Below are 14,215 nucleotides of genomic sequence, written 5' to 3'. Positions count from 1 at the left end.
ATGTATCAACTACAGCTTGCCCCTTTAAGTCTATCAAAAGTGTACGAGTTTGAGCATGTGTACATTAAGCCTATGTACGTAAGCGGTACCGGTGCGCCAAGTCTAGGTCCAAAAGGCTTCTGAACAGCTTCAACCCCCAAGCCATGACACTGCTGAACAGCTAATCAAATGGCCACCCGGACTATTTGCGTTGCCCCCCTTGTTTTACGCTGCTGCTACTCACTGTTTATTATATAGTATCTATGCATGGTCACTTTACCCCTACCTACGTGTACATATTACCTCAATTACCTCGACTAACCTGTACCTCCGCACATTGACTCGGTACCGGTACCCCTGTATATAGCCTCATTATAGTTTTTTTTTTTATTGTTGCTCTTTTATTATCATTAACTTTATTTTATTTAGTAAATCTTTTTTTCTTAACTTAAAACTGCTTTGTTGGTTACAATTAAAATTTCCCATTACCTTACATAATCATTTGTGGTGCTTTCGCCGTAAAGCCTATTTGAAATTGGACACTGTGGTGGGATTAACATGAAGTGTATCTTTAAAATGGTGTGGAATACTTGTATGTCTGAGGAATTTTAATTATGAGATTTCTGTTGTTTTGAATTTGGCGCCCTGCACTTTCACTGGCTGTTGTCATATCGATCCCGTTAGCGGGATCTCAGCCATAAGAAGTTTTAAGTGAGTTTTGAGAAGTTCAATCAGGATTTCTTGTGTCTCCTGATGGTTTCGGATTTCTAAAACTTGAAATATTGTTCATCATCGGTTATACTAGAGACATGAGGGGTGCCATAGTCTAGGGTCTACACCAGACGTTAATGGTTATCATGAGTTCCAGGAAGTATAAAACCTGCCAACGTACTTGAAGAACAGAGTGGTCTACAGTATATCAGGCAGCAGGAAAGTACACCTCTATCTCCCCGTCGCTCTGCCTGGGGACTCCATGGACAAGTACACTCTGGCTAAGCTATAAACAGACACCTCAGTTCAGTACATATTGTCTAAGCTATAGACAGATACCTTGGTTCAGTCAAATCTGGGCATCTACTCAATGAAAAATATCCAAGTAAGAAGACATATGATCATAAAACATGTCTTTTCTACAAGAGGGCATATTCGCACAACCAATGAATTAGAGCCATTACAAAGGAATCAGACGCATCTAGACTACCATCTAGTGTCATGTTGGATCAGATATGGACGTCACATAGCTGACGACAACCTATCCTTGGATGCCCTCATCACGATGGCCATCCGTCTGGATAACCTGCTTCGGGAGCGTCAGTACCCCCATCGCCTCTCTCCCTCCTCCGTTGATCATTCTGAGTCTGAACCCATGGGCTCTCCCATGGGCACTCTCCGCGGCTCAACGATGCAGTCATAGACAGTTGGGCCTCTGTCCTTGCGGACAGGAGGGGCACCAGCTTCAACGGCGTCTGGTACATTCTAACTTGGGGTCCACGTGAGCAGAGGGACAGCCACGTGATTATCCGTCTCCTGGGTTAAGCGTGAGTATTCTATCATCATCACTTTCCGACGAACCTTTCCCAGTAACGATTTCACTGGCTGACTGACCTTCATGTTTTGTTTCTACAGCTCTAGTGGACTCCAATGCCTTAACATCACCACATACCCACTCTCCCCCCCCTTGTCCTGTTCAAGCTCTGGATAGTCAAGCACAAGGATCCAGGACAATAACACACATCACAGCACCACTCACCCTCACCTTGGAATCCATGATTAAAGAAAGCCTTCCCTTCCTCATCATCAGTGCACCCGTACACAAGATCATCCTCTGCCTCCCATGGCTTCATACCGAGAGCGTTATCACCCAGTCGTCCAGAACAGCTGGTGCTCTCGTGCATGCTTCAGTGTTGCTTGCCTTGAAGTGAGGATAAAAGGCATTTAGCTCGTCTGGTAGGCTCGCATCCCTGTGCAGCTCGCGCCTGGGATTCCCTTTGCTGTTCAGCAACGCTCCCCATCCAACCTGACATAACTTGAGAGGATCTGCAGAGAAGACTAGGGGAAACTCCCCAAATACAGGTTTGCCAAACTTGTAGCGTCCAACAAAAGAAGACTCAAGGCTGTAATAACTGCCAAAGGTGCTTCAACAAAGTACTGAGTCTAAATTGTAATGTAAAAGGGATATTTCTGTTTTAAATGTTTAATAGATTTGCAAAAAATTCTAAAAACCTGTATTTGCTTTGTCATTATGGGGTATTGTGTGTAGATTGATGAGGAGAAAAATGTTTAAATTTGAGAAGAAGGCTGTAACGTATCAAAATGTGGAAAAAGTCAAGGTTTCTGAATACTTTCCGAACAAACTGTGTAACTCTACCAGTGAATGTAATGCATGTACAGTATTATTGGCTAGGGCACATAATAATACAACACTGTCTACTGTAACACTTGTCTTTCTGTCTTCTAACAAATTGATTCATGTTTACCAACACCAATATGGTTTTACACCATTACAAAATGTTGTGAACATAACTTTATTATCAAATGAGGCAGACGGTCCTCTTATTTTCACAATATGGACAGGTTTTCATCGGGTCTAATCAGTTTGGTCTGTGACTGAGATCTCCTAACCCCTTTTCCACAACCTTACTGAACGGGTTAAAACAGGAATGTTGCCTGTGAAGGTAGACCACTCCTTGCCTGGCAATAATTGACTTGCGCACAAAACACTACATTCATAAAGATCAGAAAACGACATTTTCACACCGCACCTTCAACTGTGTTTATGAGGGGTGAGTAGCCTACTAGAAATGTACATGTTTAAAAATGTGTTGGATGTACAAGAATTACACACCAACTCATTTTATTGTGATGTTACAATCTGATTACAATTCAAATACATGTTAAAATAGCTTTCACAACACATGCACAAGCAAGCTGGGAGTAAATTTAGTTTAGTATAGTTTTTAAAAAATTACTACAGTTAAAATGTATCGGAAACAGGTTGCAAACGGAATGTGTGATTTTTCAGGGTAAAGTCCAATAAGCCCTTAAGGTGCGCCTCCTGTAGAAAACTGGGACAAAAGAAACTGGACTGACATTGAGCATTTGTGGGCCACAAAGAGTCAAAGAAAAACAGACATTTCAACCTGAAGTAAGTGAACTAGTTTTAATATCTTGTTGAAAAGAAGAAGGTAAGGAAGTGCTGCTATGATACAGTAGATCTTTGTAAATAGAAGGTGTCTTTGGTTAATTGGTCGTCTAATAACATACTTCATATAATTAAAACGCTTTTATTGTTACAGCTTGTTAAATGGAACAAACATTTAAAAACTGCTTGCGTGGGAAATAAACATGAACTGAATATGCTTTAACAATGAATTTAAATAGCATTTTAATTTTATTAAGAGTACCTTGGTCATCTTTGTTTTGTTTTTAAAGTCTTAACTGTCAAATACTCCAAATATACGTGTTATCTATTTCATGGGCATATAATTGCAGAACCTTACGGATTGTTTCCCTAGTAGACAACCAGTGAAGAGACAGATGACTTCGTGCTGAGGTGTGACCTTTCCTGAGAGCAAAATGGAGTCGTCTGATTACAGTAAGTTAGACTTGGATATGGTGAGACTATACAGAACTATACTAATACACTACCAAAGCTACAGTCAATCCTGAGGTTATATGTAGTTTATAACAGAGTTTCGGGAAGAGAGCTTTAAGCTTCCCTGCAAACAACAATGAGTTTTAGGACGTCCCCGGGACATCACAAAATGGCTTCCTAAAGTCGTCTCGACGTTGTGTTATGGTCTCCTAGAAGATTTGTCTAGTTCCCGGTTGGTCCCGGGGACGTCCGCGAGACATCACAAAATGGTCTCCTAAAGTCGTCAGGACGTTGTGTTAAGATCTCCTTGAAGATTTGTCTAGTTCCCGGTTGGTCTCGGGGACGTCCGCGAGACATCACAAAATGGTCTCCTAAAGTCGTCAGGACGTTGTGTTATGGTCTCCTAGAAGATTTGTAGGACTTTCTTGGAGTATTGTGTCATGGTCCCCTGGAGGTTTTGTCTAGTTCCCACTTTGTCCCTGGGACATCCTCTGGGAAGTTTTTAGGACATTCTTGGGATGTTGTGTCATGGTTGGGACGTTGTGTCATGGTTGGGACGTTGTGTCATCGTCCCCTGGACCCAAGAAGGTCCTGAAACCAGGAATTACACAAAGGTCCCAGAGAGAATGTTCCCTTGGGACAATCACGTGACGACTTCAGGACTAGTTAAAGGAAAGTCATGAGAACGTCGTAAATAGGTCCTGACATAGTCCTCAGTGACGTCCTGGGAGCGTATACATCCTAGGGCCAGCTAAACCTTGGTTCACTACCAGAGGCTGCCCCCACCAGCAGGAGGCCCAGCACAACCTCGGGGGGTTGGCCCTGCCAGCAGGTTAAGTCCAACCCCGATCCACAACTATCACCCACGCCAAAACCTTCAAATACCAAACTCTACCAACTGCTAGCAGCAAAACTTGTGTAGTGTGTGTGGTCTGCTGTTTATTATACCGTACCACTTGATTGTGTTTATTGGGTCTCCTAACTGTGACATGTCAAAGTAGTAGCCTACAGTACCATCTTGTGGTCAGCTATTGAACTGAGCAGAATTATGATGCTGCAGTCTTCCCTAATATTTTTTTTTGCAAGGGACATGCATGTAACCTACTCATGTAACCAAGATGATAATCAACCAAGATGACATGTGCCATTTAGAACCTTTTTAACAGGCAGTTCAACCTGGTGGTTATTTTTAACCCATTTCAAATTAAATGACACATGTACATTTTACTTGGCATATTTTATCATCTCAACCAATGCCATTGAGTAAAATTATCATTGTTTTCATCTTCGGACTCCCATATTTGTTGAAACACACATTCTAAGATGATTGAACAAAGCCAAACTTCATTTACCAATTATTTATTTGTTTACTAATTGTGTATACAATGGGAAATTGCAAGTTTATAAAATGTTGTTGACCTCTAAAACATAATTTAAGAATGATTAAATTAATAAGTTATATATTTTTTTAAGTACTCTTGAAAAATATGCTCTACCGGGCAGTTGAGTGGTCCATTAAAGGAATGCTATTAAGTCAAAGCCAGTGATAATGGACTATGGAGAAATATTGTTATGGGATTCTTTTTGTCTGTGCAAATACAAAAATCCTTTCAAATCCATATAATTAGTTACTGTCTGTCTGTTATCTTGAATGTGTTTCACAATATCATTCAGTACATGTAATAAATAATTGTACTCCTATTCTAAGCATATGAACTGTAAAAGCATTCACACAAATTAAAGGATGAATAATCTGTATATTCTTGATAATAATGAAGTTTAACCTGTGCCCTCCATAGATGCTGAGTTGGTGGATGAACACAGGTCCCAGCTCATTCAGAGGGTCACCATGGTGATGCCTATAGCTGATGAGCTGCTCGCTGAAGGCATGATTCATAAAGAGATGTACTCCAACATCAGTGCTGCCAGGACTAATCAGGACAAAATGAGGGAGCTCTTTAAAGCCCTCCACTCGGGAGGAAACAAAGTGAAATCTACCTTTCTCTCCATACTGAGGGAGAATGAACCTCATCTGGTCCAGGATTTGGGTGAGTGAGGATGTACACAGACATGTAATCTTGAGAGACAGTTTGTAGAGGAAAAGGTGAAACTGACTGTTGTGTTTTAACATTTTCAATGGATTATTAGGTTGTAGTCAGAGTCTGCCACAACAATATCTTGTGTGAAAACTTGTACTGTAATAACACTTTAATGTGAGGTATTTATTCATTATTTGTATAATTTACATAGAATTCCACATCAAACAAGGAGATCAACAAGGTAAGCCATGTCTTTTCCACCTATGTAAATATCAACATTAATATGATTCAAATAATATGATTTAAACATTGTTTGTTTTCAACAGAAAAATGTGTAAAATTATGAATTGACTTTCTGTTATCGTATCAACATGTAGCGGACAAAAGCACAGCAACCCTAAAGTACAAGGAATTCATCAGAGGTGAATATGCCACAGTGCAGGAGTACAACTCTCTCCCTGGAGAACATGTGAAGCTAGATGATCGCTACACTGAGCCCCTGATCATCCAGAAACACCGTCAGCAGAGAGAGAGAGAGGAGGAGATCCGCTCCAGAGGACAGAACTTTCATCAAGTCATGGACCAGAGGGACAGCGAGGCCTACAAGAGTACCAAAGTGGAGCGGCTGTTTGATCCAGACGAGCACGGAGACATTCAGAGAACAGTGATACTGCAGGGCCACTCTGGAACTGGCAAGTCATTTACCAGTCAGAAGATCATGTCTGACTGGGCCTTTGGAAGACTTTACGAAGACCGATTTGACTTTGTTTTTCACCTGAGGTGCAAAGAACTGAACCAGGCCACTGGGAGAAAAGTCTGATGGATCTGCTTAACTACGATCAGAGTTCATCATCAATGATCAAGCAGGTCCTTCACCAGTCTCCTGAGAGGGTTCTCTTCCTGGTAGACGGCTTTGATGAGCTCAAATTCTCACTTGATGTACCTAAAGACTCCCTTCCCAGGGACCCGTGGACACAATGCTCCCCGAAGTGACACTGAGTGGCCTGATATGGAAACATATCTTACCCGAGTCCTTTCTGCTTGTCACCACCAGATCCACAGCGTTGGACAAACTAAAAGAAGTGGTCAAACATCCAGTGAGATACGCTGAGATATTGGGCTTTTCGGAAGAAGGCGTGAAGGTCTACTTTGAGAAGTTCTTCAAACAGAAGAAACACTCACATCAAGCCTATGACTTTGTGAGGGAAAATGAAACCCTTTTCACCGCATGTTTCATTCCAGTCATCTGCTGGATCATTTGCACAGTTTATAGGGAGCAGTTTGATGAAGGCACAGAGATGATACAATCACTGGAGACCACCACCTCCATCTTTGTTGAATTTGTTGACACTCTGTTGAAGCACCACTGTCAGGATTTGGGTCAGTCAGCTCTTACTATCCTCCAAGGACTAGGCAAGCTGGCAGAACAGGGAATGGAAGAGCAGCAGGTGTCATTTGACCATGATAGTGTGTCACAGACAGTGTCAGATCCTTCCAAAGTCCCCTTCTTGTGTAAGTTTCTCCAAAAGAAAAGAGTAAGTCAGACCACTATGTACAGCTTCATGCACCTCAGCTTCCAGGAGTTTTTCACAGCCCTCTCATACATGTCACTGGGTGATGAGGAAGCTCAGGAGAAAGTTAGAGAGCTACTTTCCAAGGTTCGACGTGGAAAAGAAAACAGTCACCTGCTACCCATAGTTCAATTTCTCTTCGGCATCGCAAACAAGGAAGTTGCAAAACGACTGGAGGAAAAACACATCTCTTGTTCTCAAGGAATTTGGACCCAGCTCAAAAATTTTATTCTGGAAGTCATTGAAAAAGGAAAGGAGGATCGAATCGTTAGACGTACAATGCAGCTTTTCACATTTCATTGTCTATATGAGCTCCATGCAGATGATTTTGTTAAAGAAGCCATGGAAACATACACAGATATTCATCTGACCGGGACTCCCATGACAAACACAGACTGTTGGGTGTTGAGGTATTGTCTTCAGCACTGCAAGTCCATTGAAAGTCTTGGTCTGAGTGGGTGCAACTTAACTGCAGAGAACATGAAAATGCTTTCACCAGGGTTGAGAAAATGTAAAGATCTTGTGTGAGTATTATTGCTTTTCCTTTCTCACCTAATAATAATAATAATAATGTAAACTGATTTATGCTCAGTATAATGTTTCTCTTGGAACCTCATAATGTAGCCAAAATGTTTAGTTTGGACATGGATATTTATTCTAATTTAAACTAATTATTTCAGACACTTCAGTCACTCAACTGGTTGTTTTTGGGACACTGTTTGTAGGTTGCAGGTGGACGACCTAGCCGATGATGATTTAGATGGTCTGTTGACAGCGCTGGGAGAAGGAAAGAGTTTGGAGCTGGAGTAAGAATCACATGATCTTTACTGTAACATCAAACCTTATTCACCCTAAACAGTTTTCCAGTTTAATGTACTGCATCTCTACATCAACAACCTCAGACCAATTCATACCAATTATATGAATAATCATTTCTCAATAACTTTTCTACCATCAGTCTACTACTTTGAAACAACATTATTCAAACCACACTAGTCTGTTATTAGTGATGGTTCACACAAACCTTCAACAAATATCCTTCATTAAGGTTGATAATCAGATTCATATATGCGTTTGATAAATAAATATTACATTTACTATTCATGTTTCTGTTACCATATGGATGTTTTGGGGACTGTTTTTAAAATAAATTGTGTTTTCTGTGCCTCACTCCAATTTGTCTGTATTTTTCAGTCTGCATAAGACCAACTTCTCTGATGAGAAAGTACAGGACTTGCTTGTTTGTCTCACTAAACACAAAACCAGAAAAGTTCAAATTGGAGTGAAGTCCATCACCAGCAATACAGCTGACAAATTCATGTCCCTCATCAATAAGGCACATGGAGTCTTGGAAAGCATAGAGTAAGTCTAAGATCTTTCATTCATTTAAATGATATATTGTATGATATATTATCAGTTGACTGGGAGTTACATTAAAATGGAAAAGACTGCATCTGAGCAGGCAGTATAATGTCTGAAATAAAGTGTTATAATGCCCTATATGAAAAGCACCGTCATGTTTGGTGTGCAAGACAGAGTAACGTGCATTCCAGGAAGCACAGGGGAATTAGAATGTACCCCTTGATGAGCACATATAGTGCACTATTTCCTATTGACAGTTTCCTATAAGGCATTATAACACTGCTTCATAAGACATTAAACAGCCTTGGTCATATTGCTCTAGGAATGTGGTCATTCTTCGAAAGTGTATGTACACCAATGGAAAAATGTGCATATGACTTACAAGCTTCACTTACTATTACTGATATGTGAGTGTCGCAAAATCTATTAGCTGTACGTCGCCCTGGATAAGAGCTTCTGCTAAATGTCTCAAATGTAAAAGAAGTGTAGTCATAGATGTCTGTGAGCAGTTGTTAGCAACTACTGTATGTCATGCATCACAATGCTTTATGCATTGATCATAAGGCATTATAAATGTGCTTAATGCATTATGAGGATATTAATGGAGATTATTTATGGGAAGTGTTACCAAAATTGAACAATACATAATTTCCACAATAATACTGTATATTAAATTGTCAAGAATATGACTTATCACTGTTTCCTCAGGCTTCATAGTTGTGGGAATGTTGCATTGAGTGGCCAGCTACAGAAAGATGGAGTGAGGTGAGTATCTTTTAATATTAATTGAAAGTAATCTCGGTTATAATCTTGCATTATTTGGTCAGATGCTTGATAGTCTGTCCACGAGAGACTAATTAGAAATGTGTATTTGAATGATGTTGCATGCTATAGTTGTGACATGAAATAAGATGAACAGTTGCAAAGAGGTTAGTTATATTTATTTGATCAGTGGATAAATAAATGTTTTTGCTTGTGAAAGTAATTTTAGTTTATTAAGGTTGATTACTTCTTGTTGATTAAGTTATTCATTTAATAATTAAAAAAATATATTCTGTGAAGAACTCCCCAAACTCATCTTAGGTTGAAAGTGTCAGAACTACGAATGATCTGTGTCTTCATCCGAGCATCTGGCTACAGTTTGAGTGATGTAGAGTAAGTATCATTTCACATCTTTAATACCAGGAATCACACATTAACCAGTGGATATCTGAATGTATTGTACATGTAATGAAGGCGGTTTAGTGAGGTACATTCAAGTGATGAGTCTGGGACCTGACTACTTGCTTTGTCTCCCCATGCTAATGCCTAGGCTTTAGCTCACCGTGCTAACCCAGTCTAGCGATGCACGGGAGACCCAGCTTCGAACCTGCATAAAAGATACACAGCTGTGATTTACCAATACTCTTTGGCCTACTTGTTGCACTCAAGTTTAACTAAAGAAGTGATACTGTATCACAGTTTAACTTCCTCCTATGAGTAATGTGTAGAAGTAAAGGTGTAGCAGTGAAGAGCGTTGGACCAGTGATCGAAAGATGGCTGGTTTGAATCCGCGGTGAAAAAGTTAATTGCTTCTGTAAGTTGCTCTGGATACGAGTATCTGCTAAATAACTAAGTAAATAAATATATTTATTTGTTCCTGATGACAGGTTGACTGTGTGCCGTGTGGCAGACCTATCAGACACTGACGTGGATGACCTGCTTGCAATCATCCACCCTGTAGATAAATTAAGGTGAGGGAGTCTTAGTGCTGTACTTCCTAATTTAGCAAATCTCAAATACCTAATGTGAGCCTTTCACTGATGAATTGCGTCACATATCCTTTAAAAGCCTTGATATGTGACTTGCTGCCATATAGTAATTAACTTTGCTCAACATACCGGAGCCAAACAGTGAATAAACATTCATTGGTATTCAATAATGTGTACAGGATTAAAATAATGTTGTATTTGTATTGTATTTCAGGTTTACTATTGAACACAACGATTTAAATGATTGCGATAGTTGGAGTGATGTTCTACAGTTCCAGTCAGCAGTCGGAAGCATTGAATTAACCCTATCTGGCAATCCTGTATTTGACTTGAGAAGCTTCTTTCAGCTATTTCCCACTCAACAGTAAGGACTACGGGCTTCAATAAAATATCCACAGTACATTCATGTATTGTATAGTCTGCACACAAATACAAACATACTGTATGTCAAATATTTTCTTTATCATGATTTGATTACTGCCTGTTTGTGTATTTCTGTCATTTGAATGACCTCTACCAGTCCAGAGTGGGATGAGCATGTTGATGAACTGATCTCGCTGCTTCACCATGACACCTCTCTGGAGGAAATAACTCTGATGGTGAGCAGCATGACAGAGAGGTGTGCTACCAGTGTAGTCCGTCTCAGCCAGGCCTGTCCAAACCTAAGGACGATATCGTGAGTAAAACATACTATATTACCAGTCTGTGTTCACATCCTTGTTTCAGTGTTACTGATCCACTCATGACTCTTCTATTCTCTTTCTCAGCGTTAATGTAATCGGTTTCTTATTGGAGGAAGGAATACAATGCTTACGTGAATCAAAGACGCGCCCAGACTGCACGTTAGTCGTCACAGGGTAAGCATGCACTTCCTGTATATTATATCGGTTATCTGAGGTTTAAATTAACCAATTTAAATCAGCTGAAGTCAATCACAAAGTGGGAAACTCATAATTGGTGTAAATCATCTCTTACCTCTGCAGGCAGAGATGCAGGAAGGCTACTGTCCAGTGTACTGACAGGAAGGACTGGATGCTCAGTTGTAATGCATTTTTTCAGTGCACTTTAGAAGGAGAAACATTCTCAGAGACAGATTGTGACGATTGTCCATGTTGTAATATTCTATAGTGACCATGACAAAAGCCCTGTTTATACCTGGAGCTAACATCCTGTGTCCTGATCTTGTCCACATTCTGATTGTGTCCACATTTTCAGAAACATGTCTACACATAGATAGTATGTGTGCCTAACTACTCTGATCACAATCAGGTCACAAATAGTCTCCACCTGTCTAACAATGTGGGCACAATCAGAATGTAGACAATGTCAGGACAAAGGAAACATTTTAGAACCAGGTATAAACTGGGCTTCAGACGGTGGATGGATGACTCTGTATGGACAAAAGGTGCATTTCTCTGCCCAGGCGTTGCTGATGCATGCCAGATCTTAAAACGCCTGCATAGGTATTTTACATATCAGCTAACCACATATGTTAGGGGAGACTGGTGTTGGTTGTCACAGTACTAAGGAATTACTCCCAATTTAAATGGCGTCGGTACGGCAACTCCACAAGGCGCATCAAAGGGCGATATGCTGAACGAACTTCTGGATGCACACGGTCTGCCCTCCAAGACACCTACAACACCAGGTGTCGCAGGAAGTTCATGAAGATCATCAGCCACCCGAGCCCCATTCCCTGTTCTCCCATTCCATCAGCCACCCGAGCCCCATTCTGTTCCCAGCTTCAGATCATCAGCCACCCGAGCCCCATTCCCTCATCAGCCACCCGTTCCCTCCCAGCTTCAGATCATCAGCCACCCGAGCCCCATTCCCTGTTCTCCCAGCTTCAGATCATCAGCCACCCGAGCCCCATTCCCTGTTCTCCCAGCTTCCCTTCCCTGTTCTCCCAGCTTCAGATCATCAGCCACCCGAGCCCCATTCCCTGTTCTCCCAGCTTCAGATCATCAGCCACCCGAGCCCCATTCCCTGTTCTCCCAGCTTCAGATCATCAGCCACCCGAGCCCCATTCCCTGTTCTCCCAGCTTCAGATCATCAGCCACCCGAGCCCCATTCCCTGTTCTCCCAGCTTCAGATCATCAGCCACCCGAGCCCCATTCCCTGTTCTCCCAGCTTCAGATCATCAGCCACCCGAGCCCCATTCCCTGTTCTCCCAGCTTCAGATCATCAGCCACCCGAGCCCCATTCCCTGTTCTCCCAGCTTCAGATCATCAGCATCAGCTTCAGATCATCAGCCACCCAAGCCCCATTCCCTGTTCTCCCAGCTTCAATCACACCACCCGACCCCACCCTGTTCTCCCAGGCAGTGCAGGAGCATCATGGCAAAAACTGTCCAAAAGAAAGGCCAAGAGCTTTACCCCCAGACCATCAGTCGGTTGTATAGCCCCCTCAAAGCTCTTCACCCCCCTCAATGGACATTCATCACTGCTGAAGTTGATATCAAGTATAGTAATATTATTTTTATTCCTACTGTACCATTCAATCACACCTACAACCCAGTACACATTACTATTAAACAATCTGAAATGGTTAACATTGTCAATTCATGTCAGCGTGGAATGTAGGGTTGGTTGTCACAATCCAATTGCCTGACGACACACCCTAAATTTAATTACACTGCTCTATCATTCCATACGTTCAGTCTGAATCTACCATCCTAGAAGTCATGTGTGACTTCAAAATGAGTCGTTGTACAAAACACATTCAACAGTGATTGGATTGTCTCTAATAAATCTAACCAATTAAGAGTATTGAAGTTGATGACATCACCATCTCTGGCCAAACCCATTGGTTTCTGGAACCAATCAGAACAGTCAGTTCGGCTGGAGCTAAGTGGATGGGTAGCCAGGTAAACAATCAAACCCATTGTAACATATTGTTGTGGGACATTGCGACTGCACTGTTGGAGGTAAGAACACAAGCATTTCACTACACCCGCAATAACATCTGCTAAATATGTGTATGTGGCCAATACGATTTGATGCCACTCTCTCACACACCCCAACACACACCTGTACAAATGCATGCATAGAGACACACACACACACACACACACACACAAACTTACTCAAAATGTCATATGTTATTCGAGGCATAAAATGCTGAAATTTGTTAGAAATATCCTTGATCAAAGAACAGCATTATAAGACTGTGTATACTATATTGCTTCATTTTCTGATATAAAATAAATAAACTACAAGCAAACATGGTGCCAACCAAACCCATACTGTGTGACAACCAACCCTGGGAAGGGACTGGTTCAGAGTTCAGGCCTGGTGTAACGCTCATTCCTTCGACGATGAACACAAATTCGACCATCACCCCTTGTGAGACAAAACCGCGACTCGTCAGTGAAGAGCACTTTTTGCCAGTCCTGGTCTGGTCCAGTGACTGTGGGTTTGTGCCCATAGGCTACGCTGTTGCCAGTGATGTCTGGTGAGGACCTGCCTTTACAACTGGCCTACAATCCCTCAGTCCAGCCTCTTTCAGCCTATTGTGGACAGTCGGAGCACTGATGGAGGGATTGAGCATTCCTGTGTAACTCGGGTTGTTGTTGCCATCCTGGGTGTGATGTTGTGTGCCATCCTGTGCAGGTGTTGTTGAACGTGGTCTGCCACTGCGAGGATGATCAGCTGTCCGTCCTGTCTCCCTGTAGTGCCGTCTTAGGCGTCTCACAGTATGGACATTGCAATTTATTGCCGTGGCCACATCTGCAGTCCTCATGCCTCCTTGCAGCGTGCCTAAAGCGTAGATGAGCAGGGACCCTGGGCATCTTTCTTTTGGTGTTTTTCAGAGTCAGTAGAAAGGTCTCTTTAGTGTCCTAAGTTTTCATAACTGTGACCTTAATTGCCTACAGTCTGTAAGCTGTTAGTGTCTTAATAATGACCGTTCCACAGGTTC

The 14,215-nt window shown here is 41.7% G+C and overlaps 1 protein-coding gene across 1 annotated transcript in view; it reads left to right on the top strand.

Moving 5' to 3' along the window:
* Nucleotides 1-11,998, top strand: part of LOC118372773 (uncharacterized) — a 39,546-nt gene extending 27,548 nt beyond the window's left edge. The window contains 14 exon segments of the mRNA XM_052477398.1: nt 5,374-5,622; nt 5,825-5,854; nt 5,991-6,419; nt 6,422-6,601; nt 6,604-7,708; nt 7,910-7,990; nt 8,379-8,546; nt 9,255-9,311; nt 9,609-9,701; nt 10,196-10,279; nt 10,512-10,661; nt 10,818-10,973; nt 11,065-11,154; nt 11,281-11,998. Coding sequence (XP_052333358.1) covers nt 5,374-5,622; nt 5,825-5,854; nt 5,991-6,419; nt 6,422-6,601; nt 6,604-7,708; nt 7,910-7,990; nt 8,379-8,546; nt 9,255-9,311; nt 9,609-9,701; nt 10,196-10,279; nt 10,512-10,661; nt 10,818-10,973; nt 11,065-11,154; nt 11,281-11,425 — 3,017 coding nt within the window. The 3' untranslated portion in view covers nt 11,426-11,998.
* The last annotated feature ends 2,217 nt before the right edge of the window (nt 11,999-14,215 follow it).

The sequence above is a fragment of the Oncorhynchus keta genome, chromosome 23 (genome assembly GCF_023373465.1).
Source record: "Oncorhynchus keta strain PuntledgeMale-10-30-2019 chromosome 23, Oket_V2, whole genome shotgun sequence".
In the NCBI taxonomy this organism is placed as follows: domain Eukaryota; kingdom Metazoa; phylum Chordata; class Actinopteri; order Salmoniformes; family Salmonidae; genus Oncorhynchus; species Oncorhynchus keta.
This window is presented reverse-complemented; position numbering and strand designations above follow the sequence as displayed.